The sequence below is a fragment of the Oncorhynchus masou genome, chromosome 32 (genome assembly GCF_036934945.1).
Source record: "Oncorhynchus masou masou isolate Uvic2021 chromosome 32, UVic_Omas_1.1, whole genome shotgun sequence".
Taxonomy (NCBI): domain Eukaryota; kingdom Metazoa; phylum Chordata; class Actinopteri; order Salmoniformes; family Salmonidae; genus Oncorhynchus; species Oncorhynchus masou.
The window spans coordinates 85,556,242-85,569,391 of NC_088243.1; the positions used below are offsets into that span (position 1 = coordinate 85,556,242).

Consider the following 13,150-nt stretch of genomic DNA (forward strand, 5'->3'; position numbering starts at 1 on the left):
CCAGGACTGCTGTAGAGAGTCCCATCAAGATGGGCGTAGTGATCGATCCTTTGTGGAACATCAAGTTCAAACTCCTCTCTGGAGACGACGACGGCCTATTCAAAGCGGAGGAGGTCAGAGTAGGGGATTTCTGCATTTTGCGAATCAAAACGCGAAGCAGTAATTCTGCATCACTAAACAGGGAAGTAAGAGACAGTTATACTCTCACCATTGAAGCCACTGAAATCACGTACGACTTCCAGGCCAGGACCAAGGTATTGGTTCAGGTGCTTGATACCAATGACCTGAAACCGCTCTTCTACCCAGCCTCGTACAACGTAGTCATCAGGGAAGACGCTCCGTTGAAGTCCAGCGTGGTCAGGGTCAGTGCGACGGATGCGGATATTGGCTGCAACGCTGAGTTCTATTACTCCTTTATGAGTAGAGCCCATCCGTTCGCCGTTGATCCTTTCTCAGGCGCCATCAGCCTCGTCAAGAGACTGAACCACAGCCGAGCAGAAACATATGATCTCACTGTATTAGCCGAGGACAGGACCAAGAAGATATCTGGGGTTAAGAAGTTTGGCAACGTTGCCAGGGTTACAGTGACCATAGAAAAGGTCTCTTCGACCGGCCCCATCATCAAACCTCTACCGGTCGTCCTGGCTCAGAAGGAAGAAGAGGAGAAGATAACTATTGATGTCCTTGTAGAGTCGGGTGTAAAGCAGGTTGAGTCCGTTAGTATTGTTGGCGGGGATCCACAGAGGTATTTTGAGATTATTCCATCCAGCCTGCAAGTCAACGGATTCCAAGTGGTCTCCACCAAGAGAATGAACTGGTCCCAGAGTCCATCTGGATTTAACCTCTCCCTTCAAGCTAAAGACCAGAGCAGTCCACCTTTAGTTTCTCCAGTTTCAGAAATCCATATCCCTCCGTATAAACAAAGCCTGTTTAGCTTTCTGGAAGACATTTACATTCTCACACTAAGTGAGTTTTCACCACCAAAAACACATGTGATCAGAGTTAGTGTGAGTCCAGCACATTTGAATGTTACATTCCACATTAAAAGTAACTCTGATAGCCACAAATTTAAGATTAACCCTAAAACAGGCATACTTGTTACCTCAGAGTCCTTTGACTTTGAGAAAAAGTCTCGTTATGAATTCGACGTGATAGCGAATCACGGCGAAGCCGAGACCCATATAGTCGTTGAGATAACTGACGAAAATGACAACGCCCCCACATTCACCAAGCCCTCATACCAAACCACACTACCAGAGAACGTACCTATAGGCAGCAGCGTTCTAACAGTCTCTGCACTAGACGAGGACAGGGAACGAAATGGCTTCGTGACCTATGCCATAGCCAACTCAGCTCCTTCCCCATTCACAATAGACCCAATCAGTGGTGTGATCTCTACATCTGAGGATCTGGACTACGAGTTGATGAAGAGGTGGTATCATCTCAGTGTGTGGGCTTCGGACAGCGGCAGTCCCTACAGTCATGTTTCTGAATGCGCTGTGACGATCACCATGAGCAACGTCAATGACAACACCCCTCTGTTTGAGCAGGTGGGATGCAACGCCACCATACCTGTAGATTTAGCGGTGGGAGAGCCAATCGCAGAGCTGTCTGCTGTTGACCTGGATGAACTACAACAGCTCAGATATGTGATCGAGTCAGGGAATGACCAAAAACTGTTTGACATCGATGCTGTATCAGGAGTCATTACACTGATCAGACAGATACCCAAAGCTTCGATAGAGACTGAATTACCTTCGTTCAGACTCAGAATCACAGCAACCGACGGTAAACATACCTCTGATCCCTCTGTTGTTACTGTTACTGTCGTCAACCAGAGCATTGAAGCCACAGTCAGTTGTCAGGAGACTGGGATTTTCAAACGGCTCACAGACAAACTGATAGAATCCATAAAGCCAGTGTTGACTATCCAGGATGAGGAATCCTTCTCAGACGTTCATATCATCAACCGCCACTCTCCTCAGTTCAACTCTGGCATCCCGAGTACTATTGACATCAGAGAGGACTTCCCTTTAAATTCTACTATCCTTCACTTCAAGGCTTCAGATAATGACACCGGATTCAACAGCAAGCTTGTGTACGCCATCTCAAGTGGAAATGAAGACGGGTGTTTCTCCATTGGTATTTGGTCTGGGGAGCTTAAGCTTGTTTGTCCTTTAGACCGAGAAACCAAAGAGTTCTACATTTTGAACGTAACTGTCTATGATTTAGGAAGCCCACAAACCTCAGCATGGAAATTTCTTGCTGTGAATCTATTGGATGTTAACGACAACCGACCAGTATTCAACCAATCCAGATATGTCGTGCACATCCCAGAGAACACGGAGGTTGACACAACGATATTCCAAGTGCACGCAACAGATTTAGACTCTGAGGGCAATGGAAACATCCTATATTCGATGCTAACGCTAACCAATCTGTTCAAGATAAATGAACTCACTGGAAAAGTGAAGGTGTCGGGTCATTTAGACAGAGAAGCCTTTCCCAGACATGACCTGAAGGTAGAGGCTAGAGATCAGTCTAAAAAAGACCCACAGCTCTTCTCTTTGACCGATCTGGTGGTCGTTTTGGAGGACATCAACGACAACCCTCCCAAGTTCGTCCCCAAGATCTACAACATCAAAGTCCCTGAGGACTTTCCCTTGGGGACGGTGCTACTGTGGGTCGAGAGCTACGACTTAGACCTGGGCAGCGCTGGACAGATCAGCTACAACCTGAAGAACAGTGAGAACGGGGACTTTTTTCTGGACGCGTCGACGGGATCTCTAACCCTTGAGAAGGAACTGGACTTTGAGAGGAGACAGTCTTACAACCTGACGGTTCAAGCAGTTGACCATGGTCTTCCTCGGTCACTCCCCTCTTCCTGTTTCATCGAGGTGGAGGTCCTGGACGTGAATGAGAACCTGAATAAGCCAGTCTTCTCCATGTTTGTCTATGAGGCCTCAGTGATGGAGGACGCTCCTGTGGGAACCTCAGTGTTCACGCTGACAGCAGCAGACAGGGACCTGGGGAAAGATGGAGTCGTCAGGTATCACATTCACGATGGATCTGGCCTGGGAGTTTTCATGATCGATGAGGAAACAGGTAAATGTGTGTGTGTGTGTGTGTGTGTGTGTGTGTGTGTGTGTGTGTGTGTGTGTGTGTGTGTGTGTGTGTGTGTGTGTGTGTGTGTGTGTGTGTGTGTGTGTGTGTGTGTTTGTGTGTGTGTGTGTGTTTGTGTGTGTGTTTGTGTTCGTGTGTGATAACAGTAAAAATCTATTTGATATAATGTTCTTTAGTATGTATGAATGCATTGCTGTTACAGTAGATGAGAAGTGGTATGACAGAAAAAGAAGAAAAAAGAAAATGGGATGTGCATTGTTCAAATAACCTGAGGCTGCTTGGGACATGTCCCTACATACTGGCTACTTTACAGACGATAGCCTGTGACCTCACAAAGTATCACATTCCATTAGCATGGCTCCCTCCTGTTGGGAAATTAGATAGAGAAATAGAAATAGACAATGCTGTGTCATTGTCGTGCGGAATACCTGCACTGATACACATGGCCTCCCTTTCAGAATCTTACTCCTACTTATAATCTTTTAGATTTTGACAACGTATTCTCCAGTTTTAACCAAATAACTTTTTTTTTTGGGGGGGGGGGGGGTAAACCTAGATGATTTAACTATCCATGTTGTTCATCACCACACCTGTCAGTCAAAAAATGCTGCGAATACAGATGGATGACATTATAAACGATTTCTCCTTCTGTTTTGCAGGTGTAATCCGCACGACTGAGACGTTGGACCGCGAGGCCGTCTCACACTACTGGCTGTCGGTCTATGCCAAAGACCTTGGCACCATCCCTCTAGTGACCTGGACAGACATATTTGTGGAAGTCCTGGACATCAATGATAACCCTCCCCAGATGTCCCAGCCGGTCTACTTCGGCTCAGTCCTGGAAAACATGCCTAAAGACAAGTCAGTGGTTCAGGTCACTGCTACTGACGTGGACAGCTCCTCTGAGGGGAAACTCACCTTCCAGCTGTTGAAGTCACCACGGATGTATTTCTCCATCAACACCAAGACAGGTAACTGACACATTTCACAAGGAAACACGGATCGATCGTGATTTTAAAGTGATTTTATTTCTGTAGTCTAACACCTTTGAGGAAATACAGGTTGCTGTATTGTGTCCATATCAAATTTTGACAACATCCATTCAGTCTTGTGCAATGTACATCAAATTTTTGCCATTTTTCTTTTGTTCATCTGTTTCAAATATACATCTCAATATACCATTTAACTAGCTGTAAAACATGGCAGCTTGTGGTTTCTCAAGTTGAATAGAAAATGGTAGATTATAGCATGTGTCAATGGTAAGGTGCACATGCATCACCCAGGGTGTGCCACATCACGTGAAGCCGGATCAAGGTTAAACGACACTTATTTTCTACCTTTAAATGTAAAAAAATATATATATATATATATTTTTTTACAAATGATCCAGTCAAGTCTGGGCTGGGAGGGCAGTGAGTGTAAAATATCAACTGTCCAACCAGAAAGTTAAACCCCAAATCTCTGACAGTTTCATCTTGCAGCTGAGTGCCTGTCACACAGCAACAGAGCATGGGCCTTTGAAAACAGGGCAAATTGCAACCAGATTAGCTCTACGTCGCAAGCCCCTACAAGTCTGTCTGTCCTCGACTTGTCATCTCTGCTGGGCTGTGTGTGTGTGTGTCTGTGTCTCCTTACCCCCAGGCTAACACCAAAGGATTAAAGCTGAAAAGACACTCCATTAATTCCTTGGAAGACGTACAATAGATTAGATGTTTTATAGAAACACCCAGTGTAATCAAGAGACAGGTTAGTTTCGCTAAGACTACCTGGGAGTGGTCTGAGTGGGGAGGGTAAAACTAGCTGCTATTGGCAGAGAGGTTTGCAGCTCTCTTTCTTGTTAGTCTATTAACTAATTTATTTCTTGGTGATGTCACCAAGCATGCCAAAACTCCTCCCACTAAAACAGGCAGACATTTCAGGTGGTCTTTTCAAGCAGCTCTAACACTAAAAGGGTATCATCATTTTCACAATTTCACAGTATTATCCAAACCACATAGTGTGGAAATATACACTGAGTGTACAAAACATTAGGAACACCTGCTCTTTCCATGACATAGACCGACCAGGTGAATCCAGGTGAAAGCTATGATCCCTTATTGATGTCACTTGTTAAAATATTGAATTGCCTTTGAACGGGGTATGGCAGTAGGTGCCAGGCACACCGGTTTGAGTGTGTCAAGAACTACAACGCTGCTGGGTTTTTCATGCTCAATAGTTTCTCATGTGTATCAAGAATGGTCCACCACCCAAAGGACATCCAGCCAACTTGACACAACAGTGGGAAGCATTGGAGTCAACATGGGCCAGCATTCCCGTGGAACGCTTTCGACACCTTGTAGACTCCATGCCCTGACGAACATGCCCTGACGAAGGGCAAAAAGGGCTGCAATTCAATATCAGGAAGATTGTGTATATAAAACACAGGAAAATCATGGTTTTGACTGCACTGGGCCTTTAACTCATTACAATGACAAGGACCTTGTCCTTCTACATTCTGAAGGTATTCAGACCCTTTGACTTTTTCCACATTTGGTTACGTTACAGCCTTATTCTAAACTTGATTACATTTCCCCCCCTCTTCAATCTACACACAATACCCCATAATGACAAAGCAAAAAACTGTTCATTTTTTATTTTTGCTCTGTTCATCTTTGCCTCGATCCTGGCTAGTCTCTCGGTCCCTGTCGCTGAAAAACATTCCCACAGCATGATGCTGCCACCACCATGCTTCACCGTAGGGATGGTGACAGGTTTCCTCCAGATATGACGCTTGGCATTCAGTCCAAAGAGTTCAATATTGGTTACATTAGACCAGAGAATCTTGTTTCTCATGGTCTGAGTCCTTTAGGTGCCTTTTAGCAAATTCCAAGCGGGCTGTCATGTGCCTTTTACTGAGGAGTGGCTTCCGTCTGGCCACTCTACCATAAAGGCCTGATTGGTAGAGTGCTGCAGAGATGGTTGTCCTTCTGGAAGGTTCTCCCATCTCCACAGAGGAACTCTGGAGCTCTGTCAGAGTGACCATCAGGTCCTTGGTTACCTCCATGACCAAGGCCCTTCTCCCCCAATTGCTCAGTTTGGCCAGGCGGCCAGCTCTAGGAAGAGTCTTGGTGGTTCCAAACTTCTTCCATTTAAGAATGATAGAGGCCACTGTGTTTTTCGGGACCTTCAATGCTGCAGAAATGTTTTGTTACCCTTCCCTAGATCTGTCCCAAGACACAATCCTGTCTCTGAGCTCTACGGACAATTCCTTCGACCTAATGGCTTGGTTTTCGCTCTGACATGCACTGTCAACTATGGGACCTTATATAGACAGGTGTGTGCCTTGCCAAATCCTGTCCAATCAATTGAATTTACCACAAGTGGACTCCAGCCAAGTTGTAGAGCATCTCAAGGACGATCAATGGAAACTGGATGCTCCTGAGCTCAATTTCGAGTCTCATAGCAAAAGGGTCTGAGTAGTTATGTAAATTAAATACATTTGAATAAATTTGCAAAAAAAATATAAAAACCAGTTTTTCGCTTTATCATTATGGGGTATTGTGTGTAGATTGATGAGGATTTATGTCAAAAAATGTCATCCATTTTAGAATAAGGCTATAACGTAGCACAATGTGGAAAAAGTCAAGGGGTCTGAATACACTGTAGGTGAATAAAAAACTATCAATGAAGTGAAACCTCAGCTTCTATCACACGAACAGCATGGTAGATTCATTTCTGCCATGAGAGGATATGAGCTGTGCTCCTCATGTCTGAACAGGATCAACACATGACTCAGAGAAGTCTGACTAAGATCTTAATTCAGGAGTGAAGCAGCTAAGTACACAAGGTACGGTATCTGTAGAGATGTCCCAGCAAGGAAGTCAGATAAGAACCAGTAATACATTTCAATAGAAGCAGTGTCGCTGTATTACCAGCTGGAAGAAACAGAAAAACCTAAACTAGAAAATACTAATAATTTGCGGGTGATTATATTTGTCCTGTAATTGTTGTTTTCTGCATATCCCAACTCCCCCAGGGAGTGGGGTCACATTGTCAAGTACCCCAAGAGCAATTGGGTTAAGTGCCTTGCTCCAGGGCACAGAGAAAACTTTTCACCTTGTCTGCACTGGGACACAAACTGGGACACTATAACACTCTAACCTTAAGGCTACCTGCCACCCCAGAAGAAAACATATGGAGGTCAAGAGACCTCTTTTACAAGGAGGCCTAGCAGAGAAGGACAACTTCATTACAAAAACACAGACACAGGAAGTAAACCAACAAGTCTGTGCTAAATGATAAAAGCAGCAGCTTCCTAACGTGTCTCACCTGTCTAAATAATGTCTCTGCTGAAGACCCAGCAGGATTTGTTTTTGAGTGCCGATGAAGCTAAATGCCTCTTAAATGACCATCTCACTTCAACACCTCCCCCACCACACACACACACGCACACACACACACACACACACACACACACACACACACACACACACACACACACACACACACACACACACACCCTTGCATGGTAATCAGTCCCTGTGGTGTCACTTGGGGCAGTCGAGTGGTGAACTAAACTAATGTTTCTCAGGCATGTTTAGCCTGCAGGCCACTACTCTGATATCAACTCAGGCATGTTTAGTCTGTAGGCCACGACTCTGATATCAACTCAGGCATGTTTAGTCTGTCGGCCACTACTCTGACATCAACTCAGGCATGTTTAGTCGGCAGGCCACTACTCTGATATCAACTCAGGCATGTTTAGTCTGTAGGCCACTACTCTGATATCACCTCAGGCATGTTTAGTCTACAGGCCACTACTCTGATATCAACTCAGGCATGTTTAGTCTGCAGGCCACGACTCTGATATCAACTCAGGCATGTTTAGTCTGTAGGCCACTACTCTGACATCAACTCAGGCAGGTTTAGTCTGTAGGCCACTACTCTGATATCAACTCAGGCATGTATAGTCTGCAGGCCACGACTCTGATATCAACTCAGGCATGTTTAGTCTGTAGGCCACTACTCTGACATCAACTCAGGCATGTTTAGTCTGTAGGCCACTACTCTGATATCAACTCAGGCATGTTTAGTCTACAGGCCACGACTCTGATATCAACTCAGGCATGTTTAGTCTACAGGCCACCACTCTGATATCAACTCAGGCATGTTTAGTCTACAGGCCACGACTCTGATATCAACTCAGGCATGTTTAGTCTGTAGGCCACGACTCTGATATCAACTCAGGCATGTTTAGTCTGTAGGCCACGACTCTGATATCAACTCAGGCATGTTTAGTCTGCAGGCCACGACTCTGATATCAACTCAGGCATGTTTAGTCTGTCGGCCAATACTCTGATATCAACTCAGGCATGTTTAGTCTGCAGGCCACTACTCTGATATCAACTCAGGCATGTTTAGTCTGTAGGCCACTACTCTGACATCAACTCAGGCATGTTTAGTCTGTAGGCCACTACTCTGACATCAACTCAGGCATGTTTAGTCTGCAGGCCACTACTCTGACATCAACTCAGGCATGTTTAGTCTGTAGGCCACTACTCTGACATCAACTCAGGCATGTTTAGTCTGTAGGCCACTACTCTGACATCAACTCAGGCATGTTTAGTCTGCAGGCCACTACTCTGACATCAACTCAGGCATGTTTAGTCTGTAGGCCACTACTCTGACATCAACTCAGGCATGTTTAGTCTGTAGGCCACTACTCTGACATCAACTCAGGCATGTTTAGTCTGTAGGCCACTACTCTGACATCAACTCAGGCGGTGAAACAGACAACCTCACCCAGATTTCAACACGGTTGAAAAGTGCCAAACCAGTCATGTAACCTGTTTTGTCAGGTTTTCTGATCTCATAGACCCTTTAATTTGTCAGGAGAATTGGCCTGTTAAACGAACAGAAGCAACATGGCAGGATAATTGACCTGTTTACATTTACATTTACATTTAAGTCATTTAGCAGACGCTCTTATCCAGAGCGACTTACAAATTGGTGAATTCACCTTCTGACATCCAGTGGAACAGCCACTTACAATAGTGCATCTAAATCATTTAAGGGGGGGGTGAGAAGGATTACTTATCCTATCCTAGGTATTCCTTGAAGAGGTGGGGTTTCAGGTGTCTCCGGAAGGTGGTGATTGACTCTGCTGTCCTGGCGTCGTGAGGGAGTTTGTTCCACCATTGGGGGGCCAGAGCAGCAAACAGTTTTGACTGGGCTGAGCGGGAACTGTACTTCCTCAGTGGTAGGGAGGCGAGCAGGCCAGAGGTGGATGAACGCAGTGCCCTTGTTTGGGTGTAGGGCCTGATCAGAGCCTGGAGGTACTGCGGTGCCGTTCCCCTCACAGCTCCGTAGGCAAGCACCATACCTGTTGAAGGAACAGAAGCAGAATGGGAAATCTTTACCAAATGACAATACAGTAGTGGATAGTGTATCAGTGGATAGATTGGGAAAGGGGAAAGGGGAAAGGGGAAATGGGAAAGGGGAAAGGGGAAATAGGAAAGGGGAAATGGGAAAGGGGAAAGGGGAAAGGGGAAATGGGAAAGGCGAAAGGGGAAAGGGGAAATGGGAAAGTGGAAAGGGGAAATGCGAAAGGGGAAATGGGAAAGGGGAAAGGGGAAATGGGGAAAGGGGAAATGGGAAAGGGGAAATGGGAAAGGGGAAATGCGAAAGGGGAAATGCGAAAGGGGAAAGGGGAAATGGGAAAGGCGAAAGGGGAAAGGGGAAATGGGAAAGGGGAAAGGGGAAAGGGGAAAGGGGAAAGGGAAAGGGGAAATGGGGAAAGGGGAAATGGGAAAGGGGAAATGGGAAAGGGGAAATGCGAAAGGGGAAATGCGAAAGGGGAAAGGGGAAATGGGAAAGGCGAAAGGGGAAATGGGAAAGGGGAAAGGGGAAAGGGGAAATGGGAAAGGCGAAAGGGGAAAGGGGAAATGGGGAAAGGGGAAATGGGAAAGGGGAAATGGGAAAGGGGAAATGCGAAAGGGGAAATGCGAAAGGGGAAAGGGGAAATGGGAAAGGCGAAAGGGGAAAGGGGAAATGGGAAAGGGGAAAGGGGAAAGGGGAAATGGGAAAGGGGAAAGGGGAAAGAGGAAATGGGAAAGGGGAAAGGGGAAAGGGGAAAGGGGAAAGGGGAAATGGGAAAGGGGAAATGGGAAATGGGAAATGGGAAAGGGGAAAGAGGAAATGGGAAAGGGGAAAGGGGAAATGGGAAATGGGAAAGGCGAAAGGGGAAAGGGGAAATGGGAAAGGGGAAATGGGAAAGGGGAAATGGGAAAGGGGAAAGGGGAAAGAGGAAATGGGAAAGGGGAAAGGGGAAAGGGGAAAGGGGAAATGGGAAAGGGGAAATGGGAAAGGGGAAATGGGAAAGGGGAAAGGGGAAAGAGGAAATGGGAAAGGGGAAAGGGGAAAGGGGAAATGGGAAAGGGGAAAGGGGAAAGGGGAAAGGGGAAATGGGAAAGGGGAAAGGGGAAAGGGGAAATGGGAAAGGGGAAAGGGGAAAGGGGAAATGGGAAAGGGGAAAGGGGAAAGGGGAAAGGGGAAAGGGGAAATGGGAAAGGGGAAAGGGGAAAGGGGAAAGGGGAAAGGGGAAATGGGAAAGGGGAAAGGGGAAAGGGGAAATGGGAAAGGGGAAAGGGGAAAGGGGAAATGGGAAAGGGGAAAGGGGAAAGGGGAAATGGGAAAGGGGAAAGGGGAAAGGGGAAAGGGGAAAGGGGAAATGGGAAAGGGGAAAGGGGAATGGGGAAGGGGGATACCTCGTTTATTGTCATAAGACTTGTCCTGGAGGCAGAACTGAGCGATTTTCCCTTAGGCAGGCCAGCCGTAAAGTCAACATTCATGAAAACAAACATTTACTTTTTGGTCTTAATTTAAGGTCATCATTAGACATTGGGGTTAGCGTTGTGGTTAAGGTTATGGTTAGGCATTAGGGTTAAAATCTGATTTTATGACTTTCTGGCTGTGCCAGCTTGTCGCCACTCTTTTGTATTGGCCAACTGCTGCAACACACGTTATACTATTAAAGTATCCACAGTCCTAAAACGTTGAGTATTTTATAAACAATAACAGGATCTAGAAAGTTCTCAGAGGTTTCTTTGTTTAGATCATAAAGCCAAATAAACAGTGTTAACAAACAGACGGTGTTGTGGGAAGACAGGAGTGAACCAGCTGCATGGGGCTCAGACAGTGACAGGTGTGCTGGGTCATTCCACTAATTTGGTGCCTTTTGAGAAACGCAAAAAAAAACACACTCTGTTTCCTTCTCTCTCTGTGTTTCCTTCTCTCTCTGTGTTTCCTCTCTTTCTCTGTTTCCTTCTCTCTCTCTGTTTCCTTCTCTCTCTCTGTTTTCTTCTCATTCTGTTACCTTCTCCTTCTCACTCTGTTACCTTATCACTCGGTTTCCTTCTATCTGTTTCCTTCTCTATCTGTTTCCTTCTATCTCTGTTTTCTTCTCACTCTGTTACCTTATCACTCTGTTTCCTTCTCTCTCTGTTTTCTTCTCACTCTGTTACCTTATGACTCTGTTTCCTTCTCTATCTGTTTCCTTCTCTCTCTCTGTTTCTCTCTCTGTTTCCTTCTCTCTCTTTGTTTCTCTCTGTTTCCTTCTCTCTGATTTCTTCTCTCTCTCTATTTCCTTCTCTCTCTGTTTCTCTCTCTGTTTCCTTCTCTCTCTGTTTCCTTCTCTATCTGTTTCCTTCTCTCTCTCTGTTTCTCTCTCTGTTTCATTCTCTCTCTGATTTCTTCTCTCTCTCTGTTTCTCTCTCTGTTTCCTTCTCTCTCTGATTTCTTCGCTCTCTCTGTTTCCTCTCTCTCTGTTTCTCTCTCTGTTTCATTCTCTCTCTGATTTCTTCTCTCTCTCTGTTTCCTTCTCTCTCTCTGTTTCTCTCTCTGTTTCCTTCTCTATCTGATTTCTTCTCTCTCTCTGTTTCCTTCTGTCTCTCTGTTTCTCTCTCTGTTTCCTTCTCTCTCTGATATCTTCGCTCTCTGATTTCTTCTCTCTCTCTGTTTCTCTCTCTGTTTCCTTCTCTCTCCCATATTCCTTCTCTCTTTGTTTCCTTCTCTCTCTGTTTCCTTCTCTCTCTGTTTCCTTCACTCTCTGTGTTTCCCTCTCTCTGTTTTCTTAGGCGTCATCAACACTCTGACCTCTCTGGACCGGGAACAGCAGTCTGAGCACAGTATCGAGGTAGGAGACTGAGACACCTGCTTCTCATTAAACAACATGTGCATTTTTTTACGAGATTGTTAAAAAGGCCTGAAATGAGAGCTTAAACTACACTATAAATTATCCGTAACGTGTGTGGTCTTGATAAATAACATTTCTCACATTTACATTTACATTTAAGTCATTTAGCAGACGCTCTTATCCAGAGCGACTTACAAATCTCACCAAATATATGTGATTTATGATACATACAACTTTATTAAATTTCATTTAAGTCTCAATCAATCCTCCATATCCTACTGTTAGACTAACCCGTCTTCCCCCTCTTCCTCCTCTCAGGTGATAGTGTCAGACAACGGAGCCCCTCCTCTCCGCTCCACCTCTACAGTGATCATCCAGGTGCTGGATGAGAACGACAACAGACCCCAGTTCAACCACAAGCTCTTCCAGGTCTGCTTCTATTGGCTCTTTGGGGTTTCGGGTCAGCGTCCCAAAGGGCACCATATTTCCTGCATAGGCTGTGTTTACACAGGCAGCCCAAATCTGATCTTTTTTCCACTAATTTGTCTTTTGTCCAATAACATCAGAACTTTTTCTTATTTTTTTCCCCCCTAATTTCGTGGTATCCAATTGTTAGTAGTTACTGTCTTGTCTCATCGCTATAACTCCCGTACGGCTCGGGAGAGACGAAGGTCGAGAGCCATGCGTCCTCCGAAACACAACCCAACCAAACCGCACTGCTTCTTAACACAGCGCACATCCAACCCGGAAGCCATTCACACCAAAGTGTTGGAGGAAACACCGTGCACCTAGCGACCTGGTAAGCGGGCACTGTGCCTGACCCGCCAGTGCGCGATGAGACAAGGATATCCCTAC

At 45.6% G+C, this 13,150-nt stretch overlaps 1 protein-coding gene across 1 annotated transcript in view; it reads left to right on the plus strand.

Moving 5' to 3' along the window:
- Positions 1–13,150, plus strand: part of LOC135526742 (protocadherin Fat 2-like) — a 78,598-nt gene that overhangs the window by 7,181 nt on the left and 58,267 nt on the right. Inside the window, exons 2-5 of the mRNA XM_064955362.1 lie at positions 1–3,105; positions 3,783–4,094; positions 12,237–12,295; positions 12,614–12,724. The exon at positions 1–3,105 is cut by the window's left edge and continues 189 nt beyond it. Coding sequence (XP_064811434.1) covers positions 1–3,105; positions 3,783–4,094; positions 12,237–12,295; positions 12,614–12,724 — 3,587 coding nt within the window. The remainder of the gene's footprint in view (positions 3,106–3,782; positions 4,095–12,236; positions 12,296–12,613; positions 12,725–13,150) is intronic.